Below are 20254 nucleotides of genomic sequence, written 5' to 3' on the forward strand. Positions count from 1 at the left end.
AAATTGCAGTCAAATCGGATAAGAATTGCGCCCTCTAGAAGTCAAGACCCAAGGTCAGTTTATATGGCAGCTATGTAAAAACACGATTTAGGGTCTTGGGCCAATAAAAGCCGCATTAATTACCCGATTTTGCTGAAATTTAGCACAGTGAGTTGTGTTAGGCCCTTCGACATCCTTCGTCAATTTGGCTTAGATCGGTCAGGATTTGGATATAGCTGCCATATAGACCGATCCTCCGATTTAGGGTCTTAGGCCCATAAAAGCCATATTTATTAGCCGATTTTGCTGAAATTTGAGACAGCGATTTGTGTTGGGACATTCGACATCCTTCGTCAATTTGGCCCAGATCGGTCAGGATTTGGATATAGCTGCCATATAGACCGATTCCTCAATTAAAGGTTTTGGGCCCATAAAAGCCACATTTATTATCCGATTTTGCTGAAATTTGGAACAGTGAGTTGTGTTAGGCCATTCGACATCCTCCGTCAAATTGGCCCAGATCGGTCAGGATTTGGATATAGCTGCTATATAGACCGATCTCTCGATTAAAGGTTTTGAGCCCATTAAAGGCGCATTTATTATCCGATGTCGGCAAAATTTGAGACAGTGAGTTAAGTTAGGCTCCTTGACATTCTTTTGCAATTTGGCTGAGATCGGTCCATATTTGGATATAGCTGCTATATAGACCGATCTCTCGCTTAAAGGTTTTGAGCCCATAAAAGGCGCATTTATTGTCCGATGTCGTCGAAATATGGGACGGTGAGCTAAGTTAAACCCCTTGACATACTTCAGCATTACGGCACAGATCGGTCCAGATTTGGATATAGCTGCCTTATAGACCGATCTCTCGGTTTTAGGTTTTGGGGCCATAAAAAGAGCATTTATTGTCCGATGTGGCCGCAATTTGGGACATTGAGTTGTGTTAGGCCCTTCGACACCTTTCTTCAATTTCACTCACATCGGTCCATTTTTGGATATAGTTGCCATATAGACCGATCTATCGATTTAATGTTTTGGGCCCATAAAAGGCGCATTTATTGTCCGATGTTGCCGAAATTCGGGACAGAGAGTTAAGTTAAGCCCCCTCCTTATATTTCTACAATTTGGTCTAGATCGATCAAGATTTGCATATAGCTGCCATATAGACCGATATCTCGATTTAAAATCTTGGCCCCAAAAAAGGCACATTTATAATCCGATTTAACTGAAATTTGACACTTTGGCTTATGTTAGGCTTTTCGACATCCATGTTGTATATGGTACAGATCGGTTTATTTTTAGATATATTGGGTTGACCAAAAAGTAATTGCGGATTTTTTAAAAGAAAGTAAATGCATTTTTAATAGAACTTAAAATGAACTTTAATCAAATATACTTTTTTACACTTTTTTCTAAAGCAAGCTAAAAGTAACAGCTGATAACTGACAGAAGAAAGAATGCAATTACAGAGTCACAAGCTGTGAAAAAATTTGTCAACGCCGACTTTATGAAAAATCCGCAATTACTTTTTGGGCAACCCAATAGCTACTTAAAAGACCAATATTTTGTTATACACAATTGAACAATGACTTGTACTTATTAGTATTTGTTCCAATTCGAAATATATATCGTTATAACTGCTATGGGACATAAGGTATGCCATTTTCACCGGATTTTGATGAAAGATGGTTTACATATATACCCGAGGTGGTGGGTATCCCAAGGTCAGCACGGCCGAACTTAACGCCTTTTTAATTGTTCTGTGGTATAACAGTGTACTGAATTATCTCAGCAAATACGATTGCAGAGTGCCACTATAACCTAACCTTGCATAGTTGTGAAGCAACTTCAATTATATAAATATGTGTACACCGACTTTTCAGTTTTGCACTTTTATCTCTCATCTTATCTTTGTTTTTTTTTCTTAGCCCAAACTTTTTTTTTGCAATAAAAATAATTAAAACCACTCCCTAACATTTTAAACATCTTAGTTGACAATATTTGGTGTTGCACAAAATTGAATAGCTCGATTTGAATAATGTGCTGTTTACATATAATAAATCATTTAATTTAAAGGCTTAACTTTGGTGAACACCTCCTTTGGATGTGAATTGGAAAGGAAAAACTTGTCTACATCATTTACGTTTCATCAGCATTAAAACGTCTCCCACACATTATGAGAACCGGCAATCAACCAGGCAGCTGGGGAAATGGGTATGCCACATTTGCGCGACTGGTGAGACGGACGGACGCCAGTTTTTTTGTGTACCTTCATTTGAAAATTACAGTAATGAACTCGTTGGAGGACTTGATGTATCATCGGGCCTTAGGCCAGGCCTAGATAAGTGAGGAAAAGTGAATAAGAAAAAGTTTGTAAGGAATTGTATTTCAATAGAATGAAACAAATAAAGACACGTCCCATAGAAGTGGTACTGAATTTTATGAGTTTATGTTGCTGCGTTAGTATAAATTTTGCTTCAATTAATTGCAAATTTAATTAAATGCTCACCATTAACACAGCTTCAATGACGTTGCTTTTATTGTGTTGCGTTATTGTTAATGTTATGTGGAACGCAGCACATTTCGCAATCAATTCATAGACAATTTTCCTGCGAATGAACTTAGTACTAGCCTCAATATTGAGAAGACAATATTATTGTAAGATTTTTTTTCAGTGTATCTTTGGCGCATTAAAGGAATTGCAGTTTTTGTGGGATAGAGAGTCTTATTACTTATAATTTATGCAACACATAGGGCCTCCACATTAAAGCCTTGGCAAATAAGACCCTGGACATTATCCAGTATCATTATGCTGTCGCGAGCATATTCCATATTTGGCACCTCCACATACCAGCCATTGCATGGATGGTATTTACTTTGCTTGGTGCTGAAGAAGAGGTGGCACTGGTTTTTCATTGCTATCACATTTCAGTCAAATGATGTAATGTATTTAAATACCAGACATGAACGCACCAGCCATTGTGTGTGGAATAACTTCTATGTCCCGGAAAATGATATTTTTTATGTTTGAAAACAATAAACCGCAGCTACATGCTTTGTAGATATTTAACGAAATCTTGTAAGAAAGTGACTTAAAAAGAAAATTAAAAATACAATTAATTAAATTTTTATGACACTTTACTTCATTAAAATATATGTAAATAATGTTAAACATTAAGAGAAAGAAGAACTTACACAGAAGAAAAGTGAATAAGATTAAATATAATTTAAACAAGTACTTAGAAAGGCTCAGAAAAAATCCTGGGTAGAATTCTGCAGCTCCGTGGAGGATACATCTGAGGCCTCTAGACTAAGGAGGATTCTGTCCTCGAGACCTATTACGTTGGGGTATATCCAGAAGTCAGAGAATGTATGGACAATGTCTAGTGAGGAAACACTAGAACTACTCGTTTGAAAACACATTTCCCGGAAAATTCTCCAAAGGACAACGTGGGGCCAGAAGAGATTGTCACTGATATGCATTCGTCGGAGGCCATTAGGGAAATTGTGTCTGAGCCAAAAATCCTTTGGGCGATAAGAAGATTCGACTCCTTTAAGTTGCCTGGCCCTGATGATGTATAACCGTTTGAATTACAGGAGAGTATATCTCCCTAGCTTAGGGAGATATACTGATATACTCCCTAGCTTAGGGAGATATTCTCTCCTTGTATCAGAATGTCAGGATGGAGGGACACGAAGGTCATTTTCATTTCGAAAGCAGGAAAACCCTACCACACGAAGGCGAAAGATATTCGTCCTATTAGTTTGTCATCCTTTGTGCTGAAGACTCTTGAGAGGTTGATAGAAACATATCTTAGGACAAAGATCCCTAGAGATCGCCTGTCGCGGCAACAGCATGCATATAGTAATGGCAAATCCACTGAAACAGCCCTTTACGACCTAGTCAGCTACATAGAAGGTTCTCTCGCTGACAAGTAATATATTTACAATGGTAGATTTTCTTGACATTGAAGGTGCTTTCAACAATGTAAAACCAACGTCAATCATGAAGGAGTTGGAGTTTCAAGGCATCAACTCTATCGTAAGAACTTTTATTAATAACTTGCTTACTAAACGATACATTATGACAATGGACGACAATGGACGAAAACGTCTAAGTGAGTCTGATGGCAGACTGTCACTTTAACCTAACCTAACCTAAATATAATTTATCATAAATAATTATTTAAATAGAAATGGCAAAAGACCACGACGGAAGGTTGAGCAGAATTAAAAAGGTACCGGAAACAGTTTTTATAGAAATTTATAGCTCTGTAAATGCTAAGAAAATGATGAGTCTATACCTCTTAAGCTTTAGTATATGAATTTACCATACTAGTTATTATTGTTCTTAGAAAAGTCTTCCCTCCGGACTTTCAATTTCCCTTTAACCTTAGCATGCATTCTCTTCGCACCAGTTTCTCAATTAGGTCGTCTGTAGTGAATCAACGCACCATATAACTGCTACAACAGTCCAAGTCCATGACACCACAACTATTTGTAGTGTGCGAATATATGTGCAGTATTCAAAATTTAACAAATTTATTAATTTCAGACATTTAATTAGCAAACAAAGGAGCAAAACACCGTAAACATAAAACAAAGTGTTAAAAACATTTTGTGTTATCTTTATGCAAAAGAAAGAAAATAATGTCATATTTGGCCCCCTGGCGAGTAAACAACACATTGTACACAACACAACATTTTATGCATAATTAATGAGTTTGCACATTAATTATAACTCAGTGTATTTTGATGTCAAATATAACTGACCAAGCAAACATATAGGGAATGTTATTTTTGCTAAAACAAAAACGTAAAAATGAAGATGAAACTTTTCAAGTTCTAAAATGAGCTGTAACAATAGCTTTTCTTCTTATAGTGACTTGAAGCTCGTGTCGTATTGCGCAATAGTGCATAGTATTGACAAAATAAAAATTTGAAGAACTGCAGTATGAGTTGAGAAGTGAAATCAAAAGTCGGACGCGTTCTACGTAAATCAAGTTATTCTTAAAAATCTGTATTTTTTTCAGATTTCAAATGACTATGCGGATTCATAATAATATAGAAATATTTGATGGAAAAAGAATGGCTTCGTAGTTTGCTTTACTTCACCAATCATTCAATATAATGGATTTTGGTATTGCTTTAAGGATTCCGAATTACTACATTTATCTTCAAAAATTATATTAAATTAAAGCACTGAGAGGTTATTAACCGAGATCCGTGGGGTCTTGCCTACAAAGTTGTTATGAAAAACCTAGACGGAAAAGTCACAGCTAGCGAGCTAGACAATAACACCATGGATAACATTTTAAACACGTTGTTCCCCAGACACGACATATATGCAGAGAATACTGCTAATGAGGAAACACGAGGCATTGTCCCTTTTACAGTAGAGGAACTTAATTCGGCAGTTGCAAAACTGGATAATAAGAAAGAAATAAGGTAATGAAACAAATAGTCCTGGTCGGATATACTCCAAGTATGTATAATACGTATCTTACGAGTCGAGAAGTGAAATCAGAAGTCGAACGCGTTTTACGAAAATCAAATTATTCTTACAAATCTGAAAATTTGTTCAGATTTTAAATGATTATACGGAATCATAACAATGTTGAAATATTCAATGGAAAAAGAATGGCTTCGTAGGCTTCACTAGTTATTCAGTATTGCGGAATTTAGTATTGCTTTAAGCATTCAGAAAAGTAATCCCAATTTAAGAAGAATAATAATTCGGATTTAGATATCGAAGAAAAAATACAAGAGAAGTCAAGCAGAATCGGAATACGAAGACAATACGAAGAGGCAAAGTGAAATCTTAGAAATGCCATACAAAATAGTTCCAAAGAACATGATCTCATTGACCTAGACGATGAGATCATGTATAACATCGTAAACACGATAAGGATGCAGGGAATACTGGTAATGAGGATACACGAGGCTTTGCCCCGTTTACAGTGGAGGTACTTAATTCGCCAGTTGCAAAGCTGCAAAATAGGAAAGCACCAGGTCCTGATGGAATACCAAAAGAGGTGCTGAAACAAATACAGCGGTCAAAAAAAGTATTCATCATTCAATGTTTTTTTTTTAATAAGTCTACAAAAGACAATTGGAATAAAAACATATTAAACTAATGATGCAGTAGTGCTTGTGTGATATATATGTACACAATTTCATTGTTTTTAAAGAAAAAAATAGTATTTATTGGAACAAAAAGGGCCATTTTACAGCCGAACACAAAAAATTAAACAAAACAAGTAAAAGCGTGCTAAGTTCGGCCGGGCCGAATCTTATATACCCTCCACCATGGATCGCATTTGTCGAGTTCTTTTCCCGGCATCTCTTCTTAGGCAAAAAAGGATATAAGAAAAGAGTTGCTCTGCTATTAAAACGATATCAAGATATGGTCCGGTTCGGACCACAATTAAATTATATGTTGGAGGCCTGTGTAAAATTTCTGCCAATTCGTATAAGAATTGCGCCCATTGGGGCTCACGAAGTAAAATAGAGAGAACGATTTATATGGGATCTGTATCGGGCTATAGACCGATTCAGACCATAATAAACACGTTTGTTGATGGTCATGAGAGGATCCATCGTACAAAATTTCAGGCAAATCGGATAATAATTGCGACCTCTAGAGGCTCAAGAAATCAAGACACAAGATCGGTTTATATGGCAGCTATATCAGGTTATGAACCGATTTGAACCATACTTGGCACAGTTGTTGGATATCATAAGAAAACACGTAGTGCGAAATTTCATTCCAATCGGATAAGAATTGCGCACTCTAGAGGCTCAAGAAGTAAAGACCCAAAATCGGTTTATATGGCAGCTATATCAGGTTATGAACCGATTTGAACCATACTTGGCACAGTTGTTGAATGTAATAACAGAACACGTCGTGCAAAATTTCATTCCAATCGGATAAGAATTGCGCACTCTAGAGGCTCAAGAAGTCAAGACCCAAGATCGGTTTATATGGCAGCTATATCAGCTTACGAACCGATTTGACCCATACTTGGCACAGTTGTTGGATATCATAACAAAACACGTCGTGCAAAATTTCATACCAATCGGATAAGAATTGCGCACTCTAAAGGCTCAAGAAGTCAAGACCCAAGATCGGTTTATATGGCAGCTATATCAGGTTATGAACCGATTTGAACCATACTTGGCACAGTTGTTGGATATAATAACAAACCCCGTCGTGCAAAATTTCATTCCAATCGGATAAGAATTGCGCACTCTAGAGGCTCAAGAAGTCAAGACCCCAGATCGGTTTATATGGCAGCTATATCAGGTTATGAACCGATTTGAACCATACTTGGCACAGTTGTTGGATATAATAACAAAACATGTCGTGCAAAATTTCATTCCAATCGGATAAGAATTGCGCACTCTAGAGGCTCAAGAAGTCAAGACCCCAGATCGGTTTATATGGCAGCTATATCAAAACATGGACCGATATGGCCCATTTACAATACCAACCGACCTACACTAATAAGAAGTATTTGTGCAAAATTTCAAGCGGCTAGCTTTACTCCTTCGGAAGTTAGCGTGCTTTCGACAGACAGACGGACGGACGGACGGACGGACGGACGGACGGACGGACGGACGGACGGACGGACGGACGGACAGACGGACGGACATGGCTAGATCGACATAAAATTTCACGACGATCAAGAATATATATACTTTATGGGGTCTCAGACGAATATTTCGAGTAGTTACAATCAGAATGACGAAATTAGTATACCCCCCATCTTATGGTGGAGGGTATAAAAAGTATTCATCATTGCAAAAAAAACAAAAAAATAAATAACATAATTTAAAAAAATTAATACTTTGTTATTCGACCACCGCGTCTTATAACTTCTTTTAAACGGTTTGACATAGATTGGACTAATTTAGCGGTTATATTTTGGTCTATATAAGTCCATTCCTCCATGATCACCTGTTGCATTTGACTCTTGCTCGAAAAATTGCGCGTTCTCAATTTGCGTTCGAGATGTTCCCAAAGATGTTCAATTGGGTTCAAGTCGGGACTTTGAGGAGGAGTTTTAATGACTTTGGGGCAGTTATACAGCATCCACATCTTGGTATTTAAAGCAGAATGTTTGGGGTCATTATCTTGATAATATTGAAAGTTATTACCAAGCCCAAGTTTTACAGCACTATCTTTTAAATTCCTCTTTAAAATGTCAATGTAATACTTATGATCCATTACTCCATTAATAATTTCAAGATTTCCCGCTCCTGAAGCCGCCATACACCCCCAAACCATTAAACCACCTCCACCATGTTTTACAGTAGCAACTGTGTTTCGTTCTTCAAGCTCTGTATTTGGTTTTCTGTACACTATGACCTTTCCATCGCACCCAAAAAGATTAAACTTGCTCTCGTCTGCAAAAATGACTGTTTTCCAAAATGATTCGGGCTGTTTTACATACATTTTTGCGAAGTTTAGCCTTTTCACTCGGTTTATTTTATTTATAAAGGGCTTCTTACGTGCAGTTCTTCCTCTGTAACTATGCCTTTTGAGTGTATTTCGAATTGTTTGTGTAGTAACTTCCTTCCCTAAATATTCCATAGTGTTTTTACGAAGAATGGTCGCATTTGTCTTCGGAGTTTTCTGAACTTGCCGCACTAGCCAACGCACATCTCCAACTGAAAGTGCTTTTGGTCGACCAGATCTTGGTTTATTGTCAACAGTTTTCGTTTCTGTCCACTTTCTGATGATGGATTGTATAGTAGATCGTGGTCTATTTAATATTTCACTGATAGTTTTTTGAGTTAAACCATTCCTGTGGTGTTTTATTATCAAAACTTTTACCTCATCAGAAACCTCGTTTTGCTTACGACCCATTTTGACAAAAACTATATTTTCAATGAAATTAAATATTTGCTGTCAAGGGCAAAGCCTCCTTTACTAAATAAAACAGAAAAGGGGGATTCCCAAATAATATTTGAATTTGACTTTGATGATAGCACATCAATGATGAATACTTTTTTTGTTCTGTTTTTGGTGTTATTATATAAAATTGCATTTTTTGCACTTATTAAATTTATTTTTTGAATTTATTTTAAAACATATTACGAAAAATTAACTATTGCATAAAACTGCATTATTTGTTTACTTTAAATTTTCTTCAATTACCCAAAATAAGTGAATTTATTATCAATTTTGCTAATGATGAATACTTTTTTTGACCGCTGTAGCCGTGGCAAGGCCGTACATACTCCTAAATATGTATAATACGTATCTTGCCGAAGGTGTTTTCCCAAAATGCTAAAAGGAACAGAAGTTGGTGTTGATGAGCAAGAGAAAGGGAGATGCACTAGCACCCTCGTCTTACATACCTCTATGCATGCTTGACGCAGTCGGTAAACTACTTGAGAGACTTATAAAACCCATACTGGAAGAAACCATAAACATGGAAGGAGGGTTATCCAGCAGTCAGCACTGTTTCCGCCCAGGAAAATCAATTGTCAACGCAATTCAAACTAGAAATACACAGATTTCTCATATACCTAGTTAGGCCAAACCGGTCAAAATGACAGATTTAATTTTTAGCTGGAAAATTTAACTTATGGCACCTTATCAAAACTGAATACATCTCGGTTTAAACAATTATAGATGTATATTCAAGAAATATATATAGATTTTCTATATATATAAGTGAATTTGTGTGTGTTTGTGGGTTCATAAATTTGTTTGTTCCGTATAGACTCAAAAACGGCTGAACAGATTTTCTTGAAATTTCCCCAGATTGTGTAGGTTGGTAAGGAAGTAGAAATCTTATAAAGGCTGCTTCTTTTAGCTATTATCTTTTTGGCAGTACTGGTTTAAAGAGCTCGCGCACGTTTCGTGTTTTGTTTCACTGTCAAACATATTGAGTTTGCCCTATAATTTACCCATTAATCGTCTCACAAACAAAACGCTTGACAGTTATTGAATTTTACTATCAAAATGCGTGCTCTGTTAAGAGAGTCCATCGCGCGCTTCTTCCATTTTACGACGAAGTTTATTTTTAGCTCAATGGGTACGTAAATAAGCAGAATTGTCGATTTTGGAGTAAAGATCAACCAGAAGTATTGTAAGAGCTAGCAATGCATCCAGAAAAAGTCACATATTGGTGCGGATTTTGGGCTGGTGGTATCATTGGACCGTACTTCTTCAAAGATGATGCGAATCGTAACGTAAGTGTGAATGTCCAAAATGCAAGAGCTTTACTTGCATGATATGTGTTTCAAGAAGACGGTGTCATATGGCACACAGCACGCGTAACAATGGAGTCATTGAGAGTCGAGTTCGGTGAACATTTTATTCCACGTTCGGGACCGGTCAATTGGCCGCCTAAATGTGCGATCGTGCGATGTGGGGCTATGTTAAAGCTCATGTCTACACAGACAAGCCCGCTTCAATTGACGCATTGGAAGAGAACATTGAAGCATTTATTCGTGAGATACCGGCCGAAATGTTGGAAAGAATATGCCAAAATTGGACTAAGCGGATGGACCATTTGAGGCGCAGTCACGGCTAACATTTGCATGAAATAATCATCAAACATTAAACTATATAGACCGTGTTATCGATTCAAATAAATATTTCATGCATTTTTCTGTCCAATGATGTTTCTCATGACTTCCAACTAACTTTATTAACCCTGGTATTGTTTGGTTTGTGCATTGATATTGCCTCTATATAAATTGATCTCCTGATTTTTACTTCTCATTTTCGTTCGAAATATAGGTGATGGAAAATTAATGATAGTATCGACACTATCGATATATATTATTAAAACTATCGAAAATATCAAATGTTGCGATTATCGATAGTTTGCCAGCTCTAGTGCAGACGTCGTAAGACGAAAGAAAACTAATTTCGACGAGGCATAAATGATCTGAACGATGAAATGAACGAAGGTGTAAAGACTGATTTGAGAGCCACCTGCGAAAGCTGTGCCGAGGTGTATTTGACTCTCAGCGGCCATAAGGTGGCTTTTTAGTCGGTAAAGCACATTGTAAACCCGAAATAACACATGAGTGGCGACATATGTGCATGCAGTAGAGCTGGCAAAATCTCGATGGCACTATCGATACTAATATTTTATTTTTTGTCTGAGTATTTATTGATATTTTTCCTATTGTTACTATAAGCAAAGTTAATTTTTTTGCAAAATTGAATAGAAAAAGACAATCCGACACTGAATCTATCTTTATGACATATTGCGTCTGTAAAGGGGGTAATTTTCATCCGGATAGCAAAAATTCTTCTCATGATTTCCAACTGACTTTAATAAATTTGGTTCCATTCGGTCTGTGGATTGATATTGCCTTTATGATTCTATTTCCAGATTTTTAATTCTTCTCATTTTCGTCTGAAAAATAGGTGATGGAGAACTATCAATAATATCGATTATATCGATATTTATTATTAGAAATATCTAAAATATCGAATGTTACGATTATCGATAGTTTGCCAGCTATAGCATGCAGCAAGACAATTTTTCCATCTTAACCCCAAAAAGGTGTAAATACATTAATATTTCTCAACTAATTTTACTATTTATAATTGAACAACAAAAATCGGTTTTTATTTTTGTTCGCCTAGAGTTGATAGTATAGGCTTTGGGTTTCCTTAATAAACTTTTTGATAAATATTCCAATAATTCCATAAATATTCAATAAATCTCACTTACACGATATTGAGTATTGTATATCATAATTTACCCAATCTTGCTTATACTTTGTTGAAAAAAACAACAATTGTACAAACAGCTCTACGCTTTTAAGCCAACGATTTTTATAATTAAGACATGGTAATATCATGTGTGGGTTGTTTATGACCATGTGTGCATAGATAGAATACTAACAAGGCATGAAGTAGATTAGCAAAAAATCCAACACCACATGCAATGAAATCGAAATGTACCGTTTTAAGTGAAATTGAAAACCCCCACAGGCTTTCTTCATTCTTTGTCTACAACTAACAGCTTCAAGATCATCTATCTGTCTAATTGCCACTTGGACCATAAATTTGTGTCTGTCCATACGTCATTATTACAAATTGACATTGATATACGAGTAATCATAGTTGTGCGATTGAATGCATGAATGCCATGGAGTCAAGCAAGCAGTCGTCAGCCAACCTGCCATCATGCATGAAAACTAAGAAAACCTCCAACGCCACAATAAAAAAATAAAAATATATATTACAGCAAACAAACAGAGTTGGGTAACGGACAAAAATGGATCAGCTCCATTATTATGATGCTTTTTTGGTTTGTTTATAATTTCTTTTGTAGAATTTTCCTTGAATATCCAAGACATTCAATATTTCTGTTCTGTTTTTTTTTTCTAGATTGACAGCCGGTATTCATATGATAAGGCTGTGTTCAAAGGAATGCCAACACTTGCTACTTTAGACATTCAAGTATCTAGCCATTGATCGATATATCAGTTATTAAAAGCTAAACATTAAACGCCAAGTGTTCGAAATTCGAGACAAATTAAAATATTAATTTAGTAACAATTTGTTGGATATGCTTTTTTTCTAATCCTGAAATACAGCTTGCTATTGGCTCATATTAACTTTGGATTGCAAAAAACGAAAAACCCCTATTTCACCAAGAGTGCCATGTTCTTACACAATGTTGCCTTAGAGTGTCTAATCAAGGTTTAGGCATCGCACAAATAGCTTTCGTTGTTGGGCAGGCGCAACAGCTCAGGCAAACTGCCGCAAGGTAAACTTTTAATCGAATTCCCCTGGCGTAGCATGAACAAAAATATCGTTACCATCATGGTTTAGTTGACATTCGCTTAAAGATTTTGCTGAAATGATAATTTAAACAATGGCTTTCTGAAGTGTTTCTTTGATGCGGCTTAGTTTGCTTAGTTTAGTTTCTTTTGTAGCTTATTTCGTAGCTCAATTGCATATTGTAATTTATGTAGCACAACCTCTAGGCATCTGCTAATCTAGTCAATTCGAATAAAATTATAACCATCAATTCGAAACGAAGACGTTGCAAACTTGCATTAAATGTTGGAAGGGTGGTTGAGGTAATTTTATGCTTTAGGATTTCTTAGTGTAAGAGATCATTCAAAATGCTGTAATGGTTGACATTAGCTATAGTAGTGACAAACACTATGAAGATGCTGCAGATAGTTATGGTATGCAGGAGAAACAACATGAAAACTACTTTTGCTTCAAAAGATGTATAGATAGATATGAAAAGAAATATAAAAACCGTAATTGAATATTGCATTTACTCGACCGATTTTCTAAAATACGTCGATACACTTGAATTCTGCACTAGACCATATTCGGACCACATGCCTCTCTGTTTTAAAATCAGAATTTCTGCTGACCAAAGCTATGGACTGGTTGATAGACAAACTTCATTGAAATATGAAAAATATTTCTGAGTATCGCCATAGACTAGGGACACTTGTCGACGATCCTTGCCTTCTTGATAATATGTCTGCAGACGATCAAATTTGTACTCTAGGCATGAAGATAAGAAATCTTTTTTAACTCCCAAAACTGAAATGGTTTGACTGAAAATATTATCATTTTCGCTCGGCTATGCTAAGGTGTTTGAAGTCGTATAAAAGATGTCATACCAACCACAATTAACTAAGCTATTATGCTACTTGAACGAAATACTTGGAATTATGTAAGGTGAAGAAGCTGCAGTTGTACAACCTTGACTAACAGAATAAAGACAAGGTAAAGTGTAGTAAGATATAGAGGGATTTGGTGAATTCTTTTAAATCCACCTCTTTCAAAATCAATTTCAACTTAAACAATGATGATTTCTTTCCGCACGTTGGGACAATGTTACTTGAGAGAGTGAGTATGAGTTGGTGCATGCCCAGTTTTGTTGATGAATTTCCAACAAACAAAAGATATCCTACGAATTTTACAAATACGCTCCCCCAAACTTCATGAAACTGCTTCTAAAGGCTTTCAGCAATAGTTTTCTTTCGGAATCCGTTCCGAACTCATACAAGCAGTCGAATCTATAACCCATTTTCAAGAAAGGTGATCCAAATGTGGTTACGAACTACAGAGGACTTTGTAGATTCAGTTTGAAAGATTTTTAAGAGTTTATTCCTGAACCGTATGGTTTAATGGTTTTGGAGAATACTATAATAAATGAGTTTCAGTCTGGTTTTCGCAAGGATTATTGGAATATTGATAATATATTCCATCTCGTTAATATTATCAGTATTTGGAAATTTGAAAATAAACGGACCTACGCTTTTTTGTAAATTTTTCTTGTGCTTTCGACTTAATACCAAGGAACAGTTTCTTTTACAAACTTTCCTGTATTGTTATGCAAGCAAAGATGATACGACTTTTTATGCATCTCTATGATGACAGTGAGAGCAAAATATGGGATGGAAGTTCATTCTCTGATACGTTCCCAGTGCAAACTGGAGTGAATCAGGGATGTAAACTGTGTGCAATGTTAATCTCTCTGTATGTTAATGATCTTTCAGTTGCCCTTCCATGTGGAGTGAATGTAGCTGATACTAATATTAAGTCCTGCTTTATGAAGATGATCTTTATACAGTCCTGAGGACCTTCAGGAAATGGTTGATGCGTTGTATAGGTATTGCATACTGTGGAACTTCAAGGTGAACTTAACAAAGTCTAAGATTGTGATTTTCCGCAATGGTTAGAGATTATCTGCTGATTTAGATTGAACATTTGGTGGTGAGGTCATAGAAATTGTTAACAGTAACGTCTATCTTGGGGTTGAACTATCATTCAATCCCTTCTTTATGCAACATATTCACAAGAAGCTTTCTGCCTCAAAGATGGCTATGAATTCTTCTGGGGGGAAGTTCCTTAAACATCCTAGAATTTCGAAGGAACATAAGATGAGGATATTTAACGCTTGTTCTCGCTCCATTATGTGCTACGCTTGGCCTTCATCGCTTACCACATATTCTGGCCGAAAGAGTTATGAATGAATGAATATTTATTGGGCGAGAGAGTGCTCGAATATTTGTCAGTCAGTTGGGTACGGAGTCCCCAATGCTGGCAACATTTGTGAGATACTTTGCCATGTAAAAACTTTTCCCAAAGAGGTGTCGCTTAGCGGCACTCCGTTCGGACTCGGCTATAAAAAGGAGGTCCCTTACCATTGAGCGCAAAATTGAATGAGTTTTTTTGAGAGAAGTTACCCCAGTTCCTTAATGGAATGTTCATGGGCAAATTTGCGTTTGCATATTAAGTGAGAAGTGAGAAAACTAACTATAAATGCGCTCAATTTATAAATCTTTCTGCTATTGCATAACAACAATGTACAATAAAAAATATTAGAATTTAATATTGCCAATATGGCATACAGCAATCTTGCTACGCCAATATAGATTTAGATTCATTATTAGTATAAAATTATAACAAAAAACGTATGTCCAAAGAATTAAATGTATTGATAAATAATAAAATTATAATAAATATAAGAACCATGTGGATAATATAATTAGGTCTGCATGACAACTCATTAAGTTCAATAATGGTGTGAAAACCAATCGAAGCTATACAAAAATTTGTTCACAGTGATTGAGAATTCAACTAAGAAACCTCGAGTACATCACTGTCGATTAGATCTGCTGAAACAACAGACACAAAAGACATAATTAAATCATTTAACCAGATCCAACTGGGAGATACCACTGCTAGATGCCAACATGACAGACCTCCATATACCATAACTGTTAATATACAATAAGTAAATTCAGTTTTTATAAATGAGGGCACGATTCAGAAAACAGAGCCTAAACCAAATCATTACAATACATATCTTACGTCTATAAGGATTTACATCACATACATACCTTTTGAACTAGTCAAACTGTGACTGATATTGTTCCAAAAATTCAGCCTACAGCCGAATACCTTCATTTCTTTGACACGTTCCTTCATATTGCCCAGGACACTGGTTTCCGCGAGACTAACACACGGAATCATTTGTTTGACGCAATAGCTTGACGTCTACAATAATTGCGACGTTTTGATATTTAACTTTGTATTCTTTTATTATACACTTGCTATAACTTTTTTATATTTTTCCTTGTTTAGCATTAGAAATGACCCTAATTTTTTTTTATTTTAATTATTTTCTTTCACATGAAGACAAATAAAGATAATTTTTGTGCTAAATAAAAAAAAAATAACTATGACACCTAAAAAGAAGAAAAAAGGAAACAAAAAGAAAAAATTTTGATAAAATCATGTTCAAAGTGCAAAAACATAAAAAAGAAGTTAACACAATTTTGCTTTAAATCTCGGCGAAGAACGCAAACTAAAATATAATGGCGATGTAATATTGCTCCAGTTCTTTAAGTGATTTTTAAAAACGGTTTTAATTATTCTTTAATAGCTTTAAAAAGAACAATGGAATGGGTTTAATTATCTAAATAAGTAACGAACTCGTAAAATGTTAACGTTTTTAACGTGCAATATGGGTCAAAAATGTGGAACAAAATGGATCTGAAGAAGAATTCATCAGCCAAAAGCCCATAATCCATTTAAAACAAAAACATATTCACTTTTTAATTCTTGCAGTTTGGCTTTTGCGATCGCATTCATTAAAAAACTTGATTGTATTGTGATGAGTAATAAGTTATGGCCCTTCAAATAAACAAAGTGGACAATAACATTAAAATTTCTTCCCCTTTACAATCTAGAGGTTTTTATTGTTTAATATTTTTTGGTTAGCATTCATTTTAAAATTTTAAAAATGGTTATCTTTGCAGACAATCTTTGATGTACATCTTATTCAAGAGCGAAAAGAAGAGAACTGCAAACCTAGCAACTGTCATCGGTATACTACGAGATCCTTACGGAATTCCCAGAACTTCTGCCTAAACAAAAGATTTGTGACATTTCTACAGGGATAGTACTGGATTTATTCAAGAAAGACTAAATCCAAAGCACATTCATGGATATCAAGGAATCCCTAAAATCCGCAATCTATAGTTGAATGACAAGAAATTGCAATCCCAAACTCTCATCCACCACACTATAGCTCAATTTTACTTTCAATGTGATTAGATTAGTATTGAACTCTCCTCTCAAAAAAAGTAAGGCGAATTGGGATAAATTTCGACATCCTTTCTACAGTGGTATCAATTGTGAACTTGAGATGGATGTGGAAACTGTCGAGGGTATTGATGTGAGTGCCAAGCGCATAACGAACGTCCTAAGGGATGCTGTCTGCATGTCTAACCAAACAAAGACCGCTATTGTAGTCTTCAGAACCTGCTGTTCTAAGAGAGGATTACAGAAGTTTCTCTAATAAGGCGAAAACCACAAGGACGCTAAAGAACTGAAGAAAAATGCTCAGACCAAATCCTGGATGGAATTCTGCAACTCCATGGATGTATATAAGAGACCTCTAAGCTAAGAGTGATCCTCACCTCAAGAGCTACAGCGGTCAAAAAAAGTATTCATCATTAGCAAAATTGATAATAAATTCACTTATTTTGGGTAATTGAAGAAAATTTAAAGTAAACAAATAATGCAGTTTTATGCAATAGTTTATTTTTCGTAATATGTTTTAAAATAAATTCAAAAAATAAATTTAATTAGCGCAAAAAATGCAATTTTATATAATAACACCAAAAACAGAACAAAAAAAGTATTCATCATTGATGTGCTATCATCAAAGTCAAATTCAAATATTATTTGGGAATCCCCCTTTTCTGTTTTATTTAGTAAAGGAGGCTTTGCCCTTGACAGCAAATATTTAATTTCATTGAAAATATAGTTTTTGTCAAAATGGGTCGTAAGCAAAACGAGGTTTCTGATGAGGTAAAAGTTTTGATAATAAAACACCACAGGAATGGTTTAACTCAAAAAACTATCAGTGAAATATTAAATAGACCACGATCTACTATACAATCCATCATCAGAAAGTGGACAGAAACGAAAACTGTTGACAATAAACCAAGATCTGGTCGACCAAAAGCACTTTCAGTTGGAGATGTGCGTTGGCTAGTGCGGCAAGTTCAGAAAACTCCGAAGACAAATGCGACCATTCTTCGTAAAAACACTATGGAATATTTAGGGAAGGAAGTTACTACATAAACAATTCGAAATACACTCAAAAGGCATAGTTACAGAGGAAGAACTGCACGTAAGAAGCCCTTTATAAATAAAATAAACCGAGTGAAAAGGCAAAACTTCGCAAAAATGTATGTAAAACAGCCCGAATCATTTTGGAAAACAGTCATTTTTGCAGACGAGAGCAAGTTTAATCTTTTTGGGTGCGATGGAAAGGTCATAGTGTACAGAAAACCAAATACAGAGCTTGAAGAACGAAACACAGTTGCTACTGTAAAACATGGTGGAGGTGGTTTAATGGTTTGGGGGTGTATGGCGGCTTCAGGAGCGGGAAATCTTGAAATTATTAATGGAGTAATGGATCATAAGTATTACATTGACATTTTAAAGAGGAATTTAAAAGATAGTGCTGTAAAACTTGGGCTTGGTAATAACTTTCAATATTATCAAGATAATGACCCCAAACATTCTGCTTTAAATACCAAGATGTGGATGCTGTATAACTGCCCCAAAGTCATTAAAACTCCTCCTCAAAGTCCCGACTTGAACCCAATTGAACATCTTTGGGAACATCTCGAACGCAAATTGAGAACACGCAATTTTTCGAGCAAGAGTCAAATGCAACAGGTGATAATGGAGGAATGGACTAATATAGACCAAAATATAACCGCTAAATTAGTCCAATCGATGTCAAACCGTTTAAAAGAAGTTATAAGACGCGGTGGTCGAATAACAAAGTATTAATTTTTTTAAATTATGTTATTTATTTTTTTGTTTTTTTGCAATGATGAATACTTTTTTTGTTTAATTTTTTGTGTTCAGCTGTAAAATGGCCCTTTTTGTTCCAATAAATACTATTTTTTTCTTTAAAAACAATGAAATTGTGTACATATATATCACACAAGCACTACTGCATCATTAGTTTAATATGTTTTTATTCCAATTGTGTTTTGTAGACTTATTAAAAAAAAACATTGAATGATGAATACTTTTTTTGACCGCTGTATTACGGTAAGGAACATTAAGAGATCAGAGAAGAATATAGACAATGTCTAGTGAGGAAACACTGAAACTTCTCGTGGCTACTCATTTCTCAGAAAACTCTACAACGTGGAATCAGAAAGAGTAATACATGACATACGTATGTCAATAGTTTCTGAAAACAAAATTTCACTGACATTTTCTCTAAGAACAAAATTTTAACGAAATTTTTGTCTAAAGAAAAAATTCCATTGAGAGAAAATTTCTTTAAAATTTTCTCAAAGGACAAAATTTCATTGATATTTCCTCTAAAGACAAAATTTGAGTGAAATTTTCTCTGAAGTCGAAATTTTATGGAAGTTTCTCTTAAATCAAAAATTAAAACACACAATCTGTGTGAAATTTTCTTTAAAGACAAAATTTCTACGAAATTTTCTCCAAACACACAATCTGTGTGAAATTTTCTCTAAAGACATAATTTCTATGAAATTTTCTCTAAAGCCTAGTACTGAATTCATTCGAAAATGCAATTAAATGAAGCGAAAAAAACTTTCTTTTAAATTTTCTCTAAAGAAAATATTTCCACGAAAGAAATTAAGGAAAAAAATTTATGAAATTTCCCTTACAGAAAAAAGGCCCTAGACTTGCTCCCTTAAAAAATATTTCCTTGAAATTTTCTCGAAAGACAAATTTTCTCAAAACTTTCTTTAAAGAAAAAAATCCTTGAAATTTTCTCTTGAGAAAAAATAGAAAAATTTCCAGATAAGAACATTTCTCTAAAGAAAAGAAGAAAACATTTTTATGACGTTTTCCTAAATGCATGAAATTTTACTCTATAGTCGAAAATTGGATAACTTTTTTTAGGGAAAAATTTCATAAGATTTTCTCCCAAGGCAAAATTTCAACAAAATTTTCTCGAAAGACAACATTTTAACAAAATTTTCTCGAAGGACAAAATTTCATAATTGGTTAAAATTATTCTCCAAAGATAAAATTCCATTGCAATATTTGCTAAAAACGTTTTTTTTTTCCTTTAAAAATTTTGTGTCAAAGGTCATTCAAAGTCACAAGTTTTATTATATGCTCGTAAAGTACAAGGGATGAACATGCAAAGCATTATCAGCCACAAGCTCAATTCATAAAACGTAAAAAGGAAATTCACTTAAAGTTTATTGAGTTTCGAGTTTTTAGTTTATGAAAAAT

General features: G+C 35.0%; 1 protein-coding gene across 3 annotated transcripts in view; it reads right to left on the minus strand.

Moving 5' to 3' along the window:
• Positions 1-20254, minus strand: part of LOC106085990 (tyrosine-protein kinase Btk29A) — a 491172-nt gene that overhangs the window by 114796 nt on the left and 356122 nt on the right. Inside the window, exon 2 of one of the 3 annotated variants that reach the window (XM_013250482.2) lies at positions 15841-16188. The exons of the other annotated variants lie outside the window; for them this stretch is intronic. Coding sequence (XP_013105936.1) covers positions 15841-15973 — 133 coding nt within the window. The 5' untranslated portion in view covers positions 15974-16188. The remainder of the gene's footprint in view (positions 1-15840; positions 16189-20254) is intronic. 3 annotated transcript variants of the gene reach the window in all.

This window comes from Stomoxys calcitrans, chromosome 3 (genome assembly GCF_963082655.1).
Source record: "Stomoxys calcitrans chromosome 3, idStoCalc2.1, whole genome shotgun sequence".
Classification (NCBI taxonomy): Eukaryota; Metazoa; Arthropoda; class Insecta; order Diptera; family Muscidae; genus Stomoxys; species Stomoxys calcitrans.